The sequence below is a fragment of the Ursus maritimus genome, unplaced genomic scaffold (genome assembly GCF_017311325.1).
Source record: "Ursus maritimus isolate PB19 unplaced genomic scaffold, ASM1731132v1 scaffold_15, whole genome shotgun sequence".
Classification (NCBI taxonomy): domain Eukaryota; kingdom Metazoa; phylum Chordata; class Mammalia; order Carnivora; family Ursidae; genus Ursus; species Ursus maritimus.
The window spans coordinates 62510410-62524737 of record NW_024423897.1 but is presented as its reverse complement, the minus strand read 5'-3'; the positions used below and the strand labels follow the sequence as shown (position 1 = coordinate 62524737).

Here is a 14328-nt window from a genome sequence, read left to right as displayed (position 1 = left end):
ACATGGCAGCCCCTCCCCAGCAGCAAATGCTAACAGGTGAACGCAGGCACCCTCACTGGTTTATCCTAACTCAGAATTCAGGTGAGCTTCTGAGCAGCCCTTGGGCATCTCAGTCCTTGCTGGATTTGTTTATTTATCCATTTTGGGAGGCCGACTCCCTTTGCTTGGACAGTCTAGTTCTCTCTGCTGAGACCTGAGCACCGTGATTCTATACAGGTGCAAAGCTTGCAGAGCACTGCTTGTGAAAAGCAAAATGTTTCTGTAGAGCAGAACTTGGAACCTAGAAGGCACAAGCTCCTACCTTGGACCACACACTGCAGACACCCGAGTAACCACAGCCCCATTATGAACATATAAAATACACCACAATTATTCCAATGCGTATCTGACAGGGCGTCTGCAACACGGCAACAAGGTGTATATGAAGTATCCTTCCCTTTCTGGGAGGCTAAAACCTTCCACCCACCTGCTCTTTTTCTGAACGTCTTCCAGCAGCTGCCTCCCAACATCTAAAACCAGAGTCCCCGCCTCACTGAAGAACAGCCCATAGGAGCTGCTCCAAACTCCAATGCACAATCCTGTGTCCTTGCCTGAGGGGCACGGGGGTCTCTGGCTCTGCTTGGATATCGTCCCCTTTGCACATTTATTCGCCCAACAACTGGCTGGGTATCTACGGCAGACCCCACTTGGACAATGAGCACACAGTCTGTGGCAGACAGACCTGGCCCCTGTTCATCCACAGTAACGGGGGAGGGGCTGCAAACGTGAGAGGGATGCAGAGGCGGCCCTCCAGGGACCTCCAGGGAGGAGGGGGCTTCCTCCTGCAGGTGATAACGTTGCCAAGACCTGCCGGAGGAGCAGAGAGGCCAAGAGAGAGTAGGCAAAGGCAGGAAGACATAGGTGGGGCAAGGCCTTGGAAACCGCCTGGAAGAGTCAGGGCTCAGTCCCAGGGTCACCCTCAGGGGGTTCAGCAAAGTGGGTGGCAGAAGGCCTGTGGACCACAGGAGTGACAGGGGTGAGGGCTGGCGGGGGCACCATTCAGGAGCCCAGAGGAAGTGGTTGTGCTCCTAACCTCCCCCCGCCCCCAACAGCTAGATACAGCAGCTGGCAGGTGAGGAGTTCGAGTCTGCGAGCAATGGAACGCAGAGGGGCAGGTGCCAGCAGACCCGAGGGGTGGGCAGATAACGGTGTCTGTCTCCAGACACCCACAGACACAGGGGACAAGGCCCAGGAGCTGACTGGTACAACTCTGCTTTTTCACGTCCCTAGACGGGATGCCACCCTCCCCCCTCTCCCTTGTCTTCAATCTTGTGCCTACCCTTTCCTCTCCCACAATGATAACCAAGCCCACCCAGAGGAGGCTTCAAGAAAAGCATGCAACCCAGGACAACAACGCTAAACTTCAAGAGCTTTTCACTCTAATGTTATTTCAAAAGAAAAACTTTACCCACTAAAGAAGAATCTCAGTGTTACCCCAAAATGTTTGGTCCCAGCTGGAAATACACTCTCCACCAACTGTACACTGTTCAAGCCCTAAAGTTGTGCCTGCTGCTAGTACGGTTTTGGAGTTAAAAGAAAGGCCGTGTTGTGAGCAATCTTACAGAAATGCAAACACAACGCACAACCAGAGGGCAGGGATGTCAATGCTGAGGCCCAACACTGCTGGGGAATCACCCCACCAGGTCAGGGAATGTTCCCTCCAGGTCAGGAAATGACTCCACCATGACAAGGAATTACCCCACCACGTAGGTCAGGGAATCACCCCACCGGGTGAGGGAATTACCCCGCCAGGTCCGGGAATGCATCCCCCTAGAAGCCATGTAAAGAAAAAGGACCAAGTGTGGGGCCCCGCTGCTTCCCGCAGGCGTCCATCCCTCAGACAGGTACCAGAGAACTCCACACATAAAACGTGATGGAAACTGCACACCGTTACCTCCCTCGCTGGAACTGGGGATGCGAAGCCGATTCCGTTGCAGACGAACCCCCAAGGGAGCCCCCCCTGCACACACTCCCCAGAGCACAACTCGCGAACGCAGAGGCGGAAATCCTGCGGCTCCCTTCGCACGGCTCGCACCCCCGGCTCGCACCCCCGTCTCCGGCCCGGACTCGAATGACCAACGAGGCCCCAACATGAATCTCATCAAGTGAGCAAGTCACACCCAGGGGGAGCCGCGCCGGTCCCTCGAGGGCCTGCACGCGGCGGGAAGGGACGCGGGACCCGGGGACCGCGCGGCGCCGAACGCCAAGGGAAGCGGGTGCGGCGATCCGGCGGTCCGGGGATCCGGGAAAGGGGGTGAGGGCCCCGGGGATGGGGTGAGGGCCGCCGGCCGCAAGGCTGTGGGGGGGTCGCAGGCCGCCGGGGGCGGCGGGGGGGCGAGGAGCCGGGCCCGCGGGACCCCTGCGCGGCCGCGCATCCCCGCCCCCGGCGGCCCGGCCTGGGGCGGGCACCCACCTGGGCCTTCCGCAGGGCGCTGAGGCGCAGCTCGTGCACGAAGGGGTTCCGCCCCGGGGGCACCAGCCGCCGCGCGTCGCCGGCCCCCACGCTGGAGGCGGCGTTGGACGAGGGGGCGGCCCGGGGACCGCGCGCCCGCAGCCTCATGGCCGCCGCCCGCCGCCGGGAGCGGGGCGCGGGGCGCAGAGCGGATGCGGAGCCCGGCGCGTAGCGGGCGCGGGGCGTGGGGCTGCGGGCCGAGGATGCGCGACGGGCGGGCGCGCAGGCGCAGGCGGGCCGCAGCGTGACGCGAGGGGCGGGGCGGGCGGGCGGGGGGCGCCGGCGGGGCGAGGCCTGGGCGGGCGGGGGCGGGGCATCCCGAGAGCCCCGCCCCCGCGGGCCGGGAGGCGGCCCCGCCCGCGCCTGGCGCCAGACCTGAGCTCCTGGGGGCCGGCAGGGGTTGGCGCGGGTCCAGGACCCCGGGTCCAGAGGGGCTCCCGGGCTGTGGCGGCGCACGTCCCTCAGTGGCCAGCCCACGGGGACCCTCAGGCCGGGCCTGTCCCTGGCGCAGCAGGACCCGCCAAGTCGCCCTCTCCAGCAGCTCAGGCGGTCGCTGCGCAAGGCCCCCCACCTGCCCGAATCCCGGGGGACACGAGGAGCCCGGCCGCCCGTGTGAGAGGCCAACGCGGACTCCGTCGAGGCTCCACTAGGAATGGACCCAGACCCAGCTTCTGCTGCTTTTCTTCTGCGTTGCTTGTCCTTGCTGGGACCTCACGTGGAAGGCGTCCGTGGGGGAAGGAGGTCCTCCCTGTGCAGCTCCTCGGTCCAGTCTGGGCCAGCCCTGGCTGCGAGCTGTACCAGGAGCCCCGAGAGCAGGCCTCCTCCCAGACGCAGAGTGTCCACTCGATCTCGGGTCCACCCAGATAGTGGGCCGAGGCACCAGGGGAGCACGGAGGCATTTGCTAACTGGGACCCAGTGTTTTGAGGGGGTGTGAATCAAATGATTGTTTCTCCTGGCCTCATTACTCTAGTTCATGGAATTACTCCCTTGCATGAAGGGGAGACATTTGGGGATCCCTAATTTGTGGCATAGTATTATTAACTAGGGCAAAACTGAAATAGTTCCTTCATTAAAATTTATAAATGTCAAACATTTACCACAAACTGTATGTAGTGAGAACAGCTCAATTTCTGTGCATGCCTCTCCTTGTGACCCTGACCGGCAGGAGGTGGGGCCCCACGCAGGCAGCGGGAGTGGGTGAGGAAGGACAACTTGGATACGATCCAGCAGCCCCTCGGTTCACACACAGATGACTGAAATCATGAGGAAGTAGCCCAAAGTGTTCATGCATTGCTCTGGGGGTAGGGGAAGGCTAGCACCTGCTGCAGGACTGCCTGGTCCTGGAGTCCTGAGGACATCCTTGCCCTGTGAGGCTCCCCAGCCGTGTCCCTGCTTGGGCAGCAGGTCGGGAAGTGACCAGCCCTCTGATAACCTGGCTGATCCCCTTGCTAAGCTGATATGGTCAAGTGTGACCTTGCTGAGGGCCCTTCTGTGTTTTGAGGGAAAGAGAAAAGCTGGGGAACCAAAAAGAGAGGCCTGTGGTTCAGTAGTCGTCCAAGTCCTCTTACACAGCCTCGCCCATACAGAAAGGGAAAGAGCCAGGCTAGGTCCCAGTGCCCTTTCTAAGCCTCATGCTGGACTGGGGCAGGTGACCTCTCCTTGGAGCCTTGGTTGTCAAATCTGTAAAGGCAACTAGCTCAGGGCCTACCTTCTCCACTGTGAGTGCTGACAGCACAGCCTTTGGGGACTATGGTGGGTCTTACTTGCTGGCGGACAGTGGTGGTCGCTGTCTCCATTGCCCGTGTGGCCATCAGCACACTGCTGATCTCTGAGCATTCAGTGGCCAATTGCTCTGATCCCAGACACAGGAACCCAGCCGGGAGCTGGTGGGACAGTGTGAAGAGCAAAGAATGATGGGCGAGGAGAGGGGTTCTCCGCTCCTCAAGAAGCAGAGCCATGGAGAAACCCCAAAGGCTTGGCAGAAAGCAGCCAGGAGAGCAGGGGTGAGGAGTGCAGAGCCTGGAAGGGTGAGTCCATGGAGAGCGGGGGTGAAAATGGGGCTTAGAAGGGTGAGTCCATGGAGAGCAGGGATGAGAAGTGCAGGGCCCAGAAAGGTGAGTCCATGGAGACTAGAGGTGAGGAGTGCGGGGCCTAGAAGGATGGGTCCATGGAGAGCAGGGATGAGGAGTGCAAGGCCCAGAAAGGTGAGTCCAGGCAAGTTGGTTGGCTTGCACTGCTTCATACCTTCTTTGCTTCAATGTTAATCCTGTGATGAAATATTCTAGAAGTCATAGAGTGTTCTGGAAGCTTGACTAGGAGAAGTTGGTCTCGGGCAAGGGGTTATAAGGAGTTGTCTTTCTTGTGGTGGAGAAACTACCAGTGGGGCCCTTGAACCTCTAAGGCAAATCCCCCGCGGTTGTGCAGGAATCTTCTGGACTACAGACCCTGGCGCACAGAGCAGCTGGCCGGGCTCTGGGAAGCCCTAGCTGTGTCCCTGAGGCTCCTTGTTCCTGCTCTGCGACTGTCTTTGGACGACGGAGCGTCCAGTTGTCCAGACGGACCGACAACGCGAGGTGCCTGCTTGCTGGCGTGGGCTCTGTGTTTGGGTCTGTTGGATTTTAGAGCTATGTACGGATTCTCAGAGAAGACGAGTTCTCCATTTTCTTCTGATACGTATTTTTCGCGCTGCCTTTCACGGTGTTTTTAATCCGTCGACACATTTTTCTCTTCTACACTGTGACCCCGTATTCTCAACACCATCTATTGACTCCCCTGCTCAGCTTGAGGCTCCCCTTCGGGCATGAGCACAGGGATTTATAAAGCTCTTTCCAGAAGCTCTGTTCTGTTGCCTTGGTTTCTGTGTTGTGGGGGCCCCACACTCTTCCAACTGCTGGACCTTTGGAGTCATGTGCCTCAGTGACCAGCAGGGTGAACTCCCGTGCCTGCTTCTTTTAAGAACTGTCTTAGTGACTCATACAAGTTTATTTGTCCATCCAAATTATAGAATGAGTTTGTCCCATTGCTAAAAATTTCCCTGGAAGTTTTGTTTGGGGCGCGTTAAATGTCTACTTTCCTAAGAGTGTGTTGTAGGGGTACCTGGAGTTTGCTTTAGTGTGGTGTGCTGAGACACACAGACAAGGACATGGCATGAAGTATGAACTCTTGCTCACAGTTCCCTAGAAACAGGAGGCCTGCTTGCCATGGGGGTTGGGAAGCTCCAGGCTCTGTTGGGAGGTAGTGGGAGCGGGTGGAAAATGTAGCAAGACCCTTTACTGTGGTTTCCGCAGGAGGAGTAGAGGAAGCCGGGCAACCCGGCTTAGAATTGGCCAGTGTGAGTAATTCCAGTGGCTGGTGGGGTGTGGGGCTGTCCCTGGTTGTCCGGCAACTGCCCTGGGGTGATTAGGGCTGGTGGGCAGTGGCCACAGAGAGGAGGGGTGGGAGTGGGCTCTGGATGGCTGCTTTGCACATGAAAGGTGAGTTAGCTAGTTCTGGGAAGGGCCATCCCTGCAGGGTCCGCAGGCCCCAGGTGTCAAAGGTCAGAACGAAAAGACTTGCTTAGGGCAGAGTCACAGCACTGTAGCCAGAGGGACCCTCCCACAGGTCAGCAGGTCCTGGCTCGCTGGCAACACCCACCCCATCAGTGAGCAAGCTGGAGCCCCTCGTCCTACCCTTCCAGCTTGTCCTCCCCATGTGGCCTCCCAACCCTGCGGGCAGGTGGCCTTAGGTCTCTAATATCTGCTGTTCCCTTTGCCTGGACATCTGCATTTCTGCCTCGTCACTTCCTTCAAGTTTGACCCAAACGTCAGACTGGTAAGACCTGGGGGTCCTGTTACCCTCTCCCCCTGGTGTGTGTGTGGCTCTCAGGGCACCTGTGCATTCCACACGCATTCAGCGTGAAGTTTAATTTGTTTGGAACAGAACGGTTTCCAAGACGCCTTCTGTGAGTGGAACAGGGCCATTTTATAGACGTGGAAATTGAGGCACGAGAAACCGACCGACCAAGATCGCCGCCAGGGCTGCTAAAGGCTCTGGCCTCATTTCCAGGCGTCTTTCTGTCTGCTCACAGATCAGGACTCCTGATGGACGTCGCCCCGTGGTCACCCATTTCTGCAGGCCGCCCTCCACAGAGCGTCCTATTTTTACAGCACTTGGGTTCCAGAAAAAACCACTTCCCTCAGATATGCAGACGTTTGGCATCAAACCAGGATCTAAATACTTGATGGTGTCTTATACCTTCTGCGTGGATCGCAACTATCACGAAAGTACGGGTTTCCAGGGCCCCAGCGATGGAAAACCTCATCGGCACGAGGCCTCTCTCAGCTCTGTTGTCTGTTCCACCTCCCTCGACATGAGAAACGTGATCCTCGGTGTGAAACGTGATCTGAAAGGATGACCTCTTCCCTGGGTCTTCATCAACGTTTAAGAGAGTTGGGAATTCCGAGGCACGGAAGCGTTTGTTAAGGACTTGAGCACGTCTTTCTTCACACTTTTGGTTTGCAGAACAAATGTTTACATGTAATTTTGCTTCCTAAAATGTCAAAAATCCCACAAATATGGAAACAATTATTCTCAAAGGAGTGATCTTTTATGAAAAACAATTGCTTACAGTAATTCTTTCTAGTTGGCTTTGAAAAATGCTGTGTCACATTATTTCTGCCAACGTGCAAAGGCAGAGATCCTGTTCGGCTGGGAGGAGGACAGGTCCCCAAAGGGGGGATTCACTGTGAGGGGCACAGTGGCCAGGCCTGTGAGCCTGCCATCACTGTCGCCTCCTTATCGGTGGAGAAGCCCACGGCCCCCCAGGGTAAAGACAGCCTTCCCCAGCCTGCCTGGCAGCTAGCTGTGGCCATGGGACTGGGGGCTTCAGGGAGGGAGAAGGAGGTCCTGCTGGAGGATCAGGCAGGTCCTGGGGCAGGAGGACGTGACGTCTGCAAAGAGGCCCAGGAGAAAAGTGATTCGCGAGGGCTGAAAACGTCTCCACTGCAGCGGGGCGTGGTTCGCAGAGCCCAGAGCCAGGCCCAGCTGGGTTTGCAGGACGTGGGGCCTCACGTGGAGGGGGCCGGTGTGTGAGGCTGCTCTCTGCCCCCTCCGTCCCCTCCCTCTCCCCTCCCTCCCTCCTTCCCCCGCCCCTCCCTGTCTGGCTGGCAGCAGGCTCCTTGGCAGAGCCTCTCACAGGGCTGGGTGGTACTCCATGGCTCACTCACCCTCCTAGGTGAGCGCGCACAGCAGGTGTAGATGGGGAGGGCAGTGGCGCAGCCGATGCCCTGCTTTCACCTGCATGCTCACCTGTGCGCAATTGCAGGCCCGTGCCTGCCCGCACACCCGTTCCCCCCATTGCACGGGAACCCCGTTGCAGACTCGTGGCCACGCATTTACCTGCCCCTCTTCCCATCAGGTCACAGGTGCGCTGACGCCCCAGCTGTGGCGGCCCGCGACCCAGGGGGGCTTTGCTCTGCACAAGTGCTTTAGCAAACAGGGAAGCCAGTCAGAGCGGGAGCGCTTGGTCCCTCGTAACAGACGCTGGCAATCAGCTGATCTGGCTTCTTCGCCTCGGGATATTGGTCACAAGAGGACCCTTGTACATATTTTCAACCCTTGAATTGGTGAGGCCAAGGACTCTGACTGGGTCAGGGGCCGTTTATAAGCTCCTTGACTTGAAAGCCTCCGTGGAGAGGGTGTAGCCCTTAGAACAAGGAGCGGGAGGCTAGCGTCTGTGTTCGGGGAAGGACGTACTGGGTGTGTGGTCCTTGACCCCGGCATGTTGGCGTACTTAAAACTGAAATGGTATATACTTCGTTCATCTTATGTTCTTAGGGCGATCCCCATAGAGAACACGTGCTGATCACCCAGAATGAGCCGGATTCCTTGTGCAGCGGCATTCTTCGAGTTGAAAATGGAGTATTTGCCGACGTTCTGCTCGGTCGGGCCGGTCGCCTCCAACACGGCCACATGTCCGACTTCAGCGGCCTCAGCGGTCCTTCCACACAGAACTTCACGTAGGTAACATGTTCTGATGGTGTTTTCAGCCATTTTCCTGTGCCCTGTGCTCAGAATTCCCAGGACTGCCCTGAGAGCTACTTGTAACCAGCTCTGTCCCTGGCGCAAGGTGGCGCAGGCCACAGTTTTCTCCACCTCGTGAGTTACATCCCGTGGCGTGAGAAGGCAGTGGACTGGAGCCACGGGCACGGGTTCTGCCGTGACCCTGGGAGGGGCTCTGCTCCTCTCTGCCTCCCGTTCCCTCCTTGGCTGTAAAGTGGGGTAAGGTTGAACCCGTCAGGAGGGTTTTCGTAGGGTTGGGAGAGTGAATGCGGGTGGGGTGCCCAGGACGGGGTCTGGTCCCCGGCGAGTGCCCGCTGAGCGCGAGCTGCCTTAGCGAGAGCCTGGCATTCACCGCGGGAACCGGCAGTCTTTCCGCCAACGGGGGTCTGGGGGTGGGCAAGCGCATCTCCCCGAATTCTCGGCAGTCTGCGTCAGACAAGCCTGGGTACACAGGAAGCGTGGACTCTTTCACGAAGGTTAGGGAACTGGTCTCCGAGAACCAGAGCCTGGATTGCAGGCGGGGTTTTGTGGAAAGCTGGTAGTGGTTCCAGCTGCCGACTAGGTTCCAGAGGGAAGGGCGCTGCTGACTCCGTGGATTCCACTGCAAGTCCAGGCGCAGGTGTTCCCGATCCCCGAGGACGAGACGGAGCACCCTGTGTTGGGCAGTTCGCCGCCTCTCTTTGAACAAATGGTTTCTTCCACATTCACAGATGGTCGTGTGGGTCCAGCCAGGATGGCGTGTCCTCCGTGCTCCTTGTGACTCTGCGAGTTTGTTACCAGTTACGACACACATCCATTTCTCTGGACATACACCCTGGCACGTGTGTGCCGTGCGGTGACTTAAATGTGTAAGCTTGCCGACAGGTGAGGGCCCCCAGGGGGTGCTTGTGTGTTGGGGTGGGGGTCAGGCCCCCTCATTCACCGACGGGGACTTGGGACAGTTCTTTCCCCTTCTCAGCCTGGGTTTTGTCATCTACAGAAAGGGGTTAATGAGACCGCCCCTCCCACGGTCACCGTGAACGGTATTTTGGTCGTGGGTGTTCTCCGGGCGGGGCTGCGGGAGGCTCTGGATAGACTTTGGCTGTCGGTGTCGGCATGGGAAGCGCGAGCCCCTTCCCCTCCCCTGAACACAGCATTCTGGCATTTCTTGTTCACTGTGCGCACAGGGCGCCCTGCGGCCTCTTCATATCGCTGCTACTCGGAGGCTGAGTGCGTCCTCGTGGTCGATTTCACGTCTCCAGAGCGAGGCTTCGTCTCATCAGGAAATGCGAACTCACCTATCCCGCTGCCACGGGACAGTTAGCCAAGCAGACGCGGGAGGCGTTCAGTTCTGGGCTCGGATTCCATCCCCTGCTCCCTGGAGTCTGTGGGGCTGGTTACCTCCCGACCTGGTTTCTTCCTTCATCGTCGTCAGAAGAAAGTGACTGAGCGAGTGGTCCTGGGCTCACCTCCCGAGGAGGTGAGCTGGGGCGGGCGGCGGTGTAGGAGTCTCTGACGCAGACCCCAGGGGCCCAGGCTTTGCCAGGTAAACCAGTGGACGTCACATCCAACTTCAACAGGCAGTAAGATCTGAGGAAACTGTCTTTTCATCTTTAAACAAGAAATCTGGGGGAAATGCGGGACGTAGCCAAGCAGCGTCCCTTGAGGCGAACTCGTCAAGTGTTCCCGGCAGTGTTCCTGTGAGGCCTCAAGGGCCCTACATGAGATTGTGTAAGGCAGCTGGCTCATTGCAGGCATCCGGTGGGGTCGGCCCCCGGGAGCCTTCGCAGACACGCCTCCCACTTCAGTAAGAGCTCGCGAAGAACTCGAGCCTGGTTCCTAGCCGGCGGGACGGTGACGGGGGTCCAGGTCCCCCACGCACACACAGCTGGGCACACCTGTGCGGCCCTGTGATTTCTGCACACACTTTGTGCTTAACCGGCATGAAATGTGAAGCTGGGAAACCGGGACGAGGGTGTGCAGTAAATTCACACGCCCCTGATGGACGGCAGGAGTGTGCTTGTCGGGGACCCGGTTTTCAGGGTTAGGGCTCAGCGGGACCGCTGCCTGGGGGCCCGGGAGGCCTGGGTCCAGAGTGGGGCCTCCCGTTACGGGGCCCCCGAGGAGCACGGTCTGCTCAACGAAGTGTCATCACGTCAACCGAAGTCAAGGGTAGAGATTCCGCCCGACAGCGTGAGGCCAGCCGTTCTCAGAGGGCGTGTCCAGAAACGGCTCCCCTTAGAATCGCCTTCCACCTCAAGATGGAAAACTCTTGGTGCGGTCTGCGGCCAGACAGACTTGCAGTTATATCTGTAACATCTTGTAACTGTTGCGTCTCTTTTCGTCAGTTCCTCCAGCTGTACATAACAGGTTCCTCGTCCTTCTGCTTAAAACTTTCCTCAGAATCCTTTTGTTTACTTATATTTTTAGCTCAGTAGTAAGGATGTTTTCTAACAACAGGAGATACAGAAATAATAAAATCTGTAGACACGTTATTGTTGATGACATTGGTTGATGTTGCAGATTCTTACTTGATTGTTCCCCAAACGGTTTCCCCTCATGGGACAGGCTGCACCAGGCTCCCTGGGGACCTGCTGGCCTCACCCACAGGCTCTGAGGACATCGCCCTGATGGCTTTTCCACCAAGGTCCGAGGTGGCTTGCCCGTGGGGAGAGGGCACGGCAGGGGAGGTGACGATGGGTGGCAGTCTTGGGAAACCTGGGTCAGGACAGTCTGGGCGTGGTCAAGGGCCAGCATGCGAGGAGGACATGGGGGTGCCCTGGAGTCCATCCTGTCATGGCTCAGCCAGAGGTGGACGAGAGCTGGCCCTGCCAGTGACCCCTTCTCTGGTTCCACGACTTAGCCTGACACCTCCCACCAGGGGCTGTGCGGTGGGGCCCCAACCCTGGCTTGTCCCACTTGTCTCTCCAGCGTGCGATCTGAGTGGGCTCCCCCATCGCAAGCTGCAAGGGAGCCAGCCTGTACTTGGCCACTCCTGGGAGGAGCCTGCCGGGGAATCTGCCCACTGGGGCCCCAACGGGACCAAGGCCAGGGCTGTTCTCAGACCCACCCTCCTGCCACCTGCCCCGTCCACACCTCCAGAAGCACCTCCCTGATGAGCCGTCTGCTTTCCACGCACAGACACCCCCAGTCTACCAGTGATGAGCCGTCTGCTTTCCACGCACAGACACCCCCAGTCCGCCAGTGATGAGCCGTCTGCTTTCCACGCACAGACACCCCCAGTCCGCCAGTGGGGAGTTTGCTTTTGCCACCAGGTGCCTCTGCTTGAGGAAACGGCCAAGAGTCGCAGCAGCGTCCTCTTCCAATCCGGGCTGACACGTGGCTGGTGTGCAGGCCTCATGCTGTCCCCTCAGGCCTGTGGTGGGCTGTGGCCAGAAGGGACAAATCCTGGGGCTCCTTGCTCCGGTCTCTGGATCCGCCTTGTCCGTGTGACACTGTCCAGCCATCAGCCTCCTCTGCGGGAGGGTCAGCCCCCCAGGGGTGGGGGAGCTTATTTATTCTGTTTACTGACACGTCCTAGCACTTTCTAGCAGTACCTGGGAGATGCTCGGTAGGGATGTGCGGAATCAAAGAGTTAAAAAATGAATGAGTCGGTCTGTGGAGCTGAGAGCTTTGGTGCTGGTTGCACAGTCTTACGTATATTTTACCCCACTAAGAGAACCCCACAAATGAATGAGTGATTAAGTGTAGAAAGTATAATTCTAAAGTTAAAAAAACAGAGGTTATCTTAGTGACTTTGGGATAGAGAAGGATTTCCCATGAAGCCCACTGAAAGCACAAGTCATACAGAAAACTTTTGATACACGTCAATCAGACAATACTGGAAAAGTCTTACCGTAAACCACTGATAAAACAAGCCACAAATTGGGCACAAAACAGTTACAAAGAATATCATGGTGCATACAAGATAAAGAACTCGTGCGTAGCTTGTAGGAAAGCAAACTACAAAATAACGGGCCCAGGACATGAACAGGCAGTGCCCAGAAGGCGAAGCCAGCATGGCGAGAAGACGCTCGTGCTGGCTGGAGCTCGGGACAGGCGGGGACGTCGCCCCTGTGCTCCTCAGCCCTGGGGGTCTGATGAGGCCAAATGTGGGGAGCTACGTGAGGGCACGGTACGGGGAGGAGAGGAGCCCCTGGGGTGGGGGGCAGGCTGCACACATCCAGAAGTGAGATGCACACACCCCGTGATCTGGGAATGTCCCGGAGCAATCTCACAGACGAGAAAACTTCTATTTTGGAATTCAGAGAAATTGGAAACTGTCCGTCAGGGAGGGAAGTGATAACCTGTTTGCATGGTCACCTGCAGAGCTCCGAACGTAGTCACCTTCACAACCGAGAGCTACGGCACCACCGCTGGTAGCGCCAAGATGCAGGCCGGGAGCCGCCGCTGAATGCGGATTTGTTTCAGAAGCACAGAGATACTCACAGTGGAAGACCCGGGGAAGCAGAGTAGACGGGCTTTGACGAGCAGGGATGGGGGCTCAGCGCTCAGAAGGCTTCAGCGGTGCTGGCAAGCAAGGCCAGTGTGTCTGGGAGCGGGACGAGGGGGCCGGGCAGGGATGCAGGTGCGCTGGCCTCACTGGCAGCCAGGGTCTGCTTGGAAATGCAGGCTGGGACCGGGGGCGAGGCGAAGAGCGGGTGGTGCCGAGAACATCCACGAGGCCCTGCTTACAAACCGGAAGTTTATGTGTTTAGTTTTATTTTTTTTTGATAATGACTATGGCTTTTATATGTTTGATTTCAGCTTTCCGATTTTATTTTACGTTTGAGGCTGGAACTGTTATTCTAATAAGAAGTTGTTTTACTGCTCACAGGATTTACATGAATCTGGTTTCAGACGCAGCTCTGTGGGCGAGCCCTTGGGTTTTGGGAGTAAAGTTAAAGAGAATTGGCATCTCATCTGCCCGCTGTGCTTCTGGCAACGTCGGCGCCTCTGTGGAAGCCAGTCTTTCACGGGCTTACGATGTCAGCAAAGGGATTATTCCAGGCTGACACTTGGCAGCCAAATGCGTTTTTGAAAGGTAGGATTTGATCTCAATTATTCCACTCAACTTCATTAAAGGAGGGTAAGAGAAAAAAAGAATTTATCCTAGCTTCTGATTCTATAATAATTTCATTTTAAATCTAAATGCCATGACCCTGACGGGCAGCGGGCTTTCAGCATGGACCGACATTTTGGCTGCTTTGGAAAAAGAAACCTCATTTACACAAGTCAGAGTTTTATGAACGGCCGCCCCACTTTGCCGCCGTGGCTGTGTTGCGATGTTGACCCAACACGACACACAGATCCCTCTGTCCCCCGCTGGACGCTGGCCAGGCGTCTTCGGTCTATGGAGCAAGATCACTCAGCGCTGGAAAGATCAAGGCACAAAAAACCTCTGTTCCATTGAGGGCAGGCTTGGAACAGAAAGGGTCCCTGCCCTGCCAGGCTGTGGGTGACGAACCGCAGACGGCAGCGGACAGAGGAAGCTCTTTAATAAGGCCATCCCGGCGGGTGGGGCGGAGCCGAGCGCCAACTCTGGTTCAATGGGTGAACCTGGAGGGAACCCCATCCCTCGACGGTCTCTGGCACTTGGAGTCCAGCAGTCCCTCGTGGCTGCCTCTTCTTCGCTTCCGAGACCCCATGCATCCTGTTCTGGGATTCGGGGGAATGGGCGTTGGTCGGCCCTCTCCTGCTGTCAGTAAGAAGACAGCCCACACACTCAGAACCAAGAGCTCGGTTCCGGGAAGTAGACATCTTCTGATGTCCATCTATGGCATTGTTGTGTTTAGTTCTCAGTCCTGGCTTTTTGGCT

The 14328-nt window shown here is 57.4% G+C and overlaps 1 protein-coding gene and 1 long non-coding RNA gene across 3 annotated transcripts in view; one reads left to right on the top strand and one right to left on the bottom strand.

Moving 5' to 3' along the window:
- LPCAT1 (lysophosphatidylcholine acyltransferase 1) overlaps positions 1 to 2616 on the bottom strand; it is a 45073-nt gene extending 42457 nt beyond the window's left edge. The window contains exon 1 of the mRNA XM_040630574.1: positions 2453 to 2616. Coding sequence (XP_040486508.1) covers positions 2453 to 2599 — 147 coding nt within the window. The 5' untranslated portion in view covers positions 2600 to 2616. The remainder of the gene's footprint in view (positions 1 to 2452) is intronic.
- LOC103679237 lies at positions 804 to 11768 on the top strand. 2 transcript variants are annotated; one of them, XR_005834904.1, is made up of 6 exons: positions 804 to 2144; positions 4355 to 4519; positions 4917 to 5065; positions 8307 to 8488; positions 9242 to 11157; positions 11652 to 11768. It is a non-coding gene; the product is annotated as an uncharacterized LOC103679237 (long non-coding RNA). The 2 variants fall into 2 exon arrangements; XR_572882.2 differs by lacking the exon at positions 11652 to 11768 and having other exon boundaries at positions 9242 to 9395; positions 9698 to 11003.
- The last annotated feature ends 2560 nt before the right edge of the window (positions 11769 to 14328 follow it).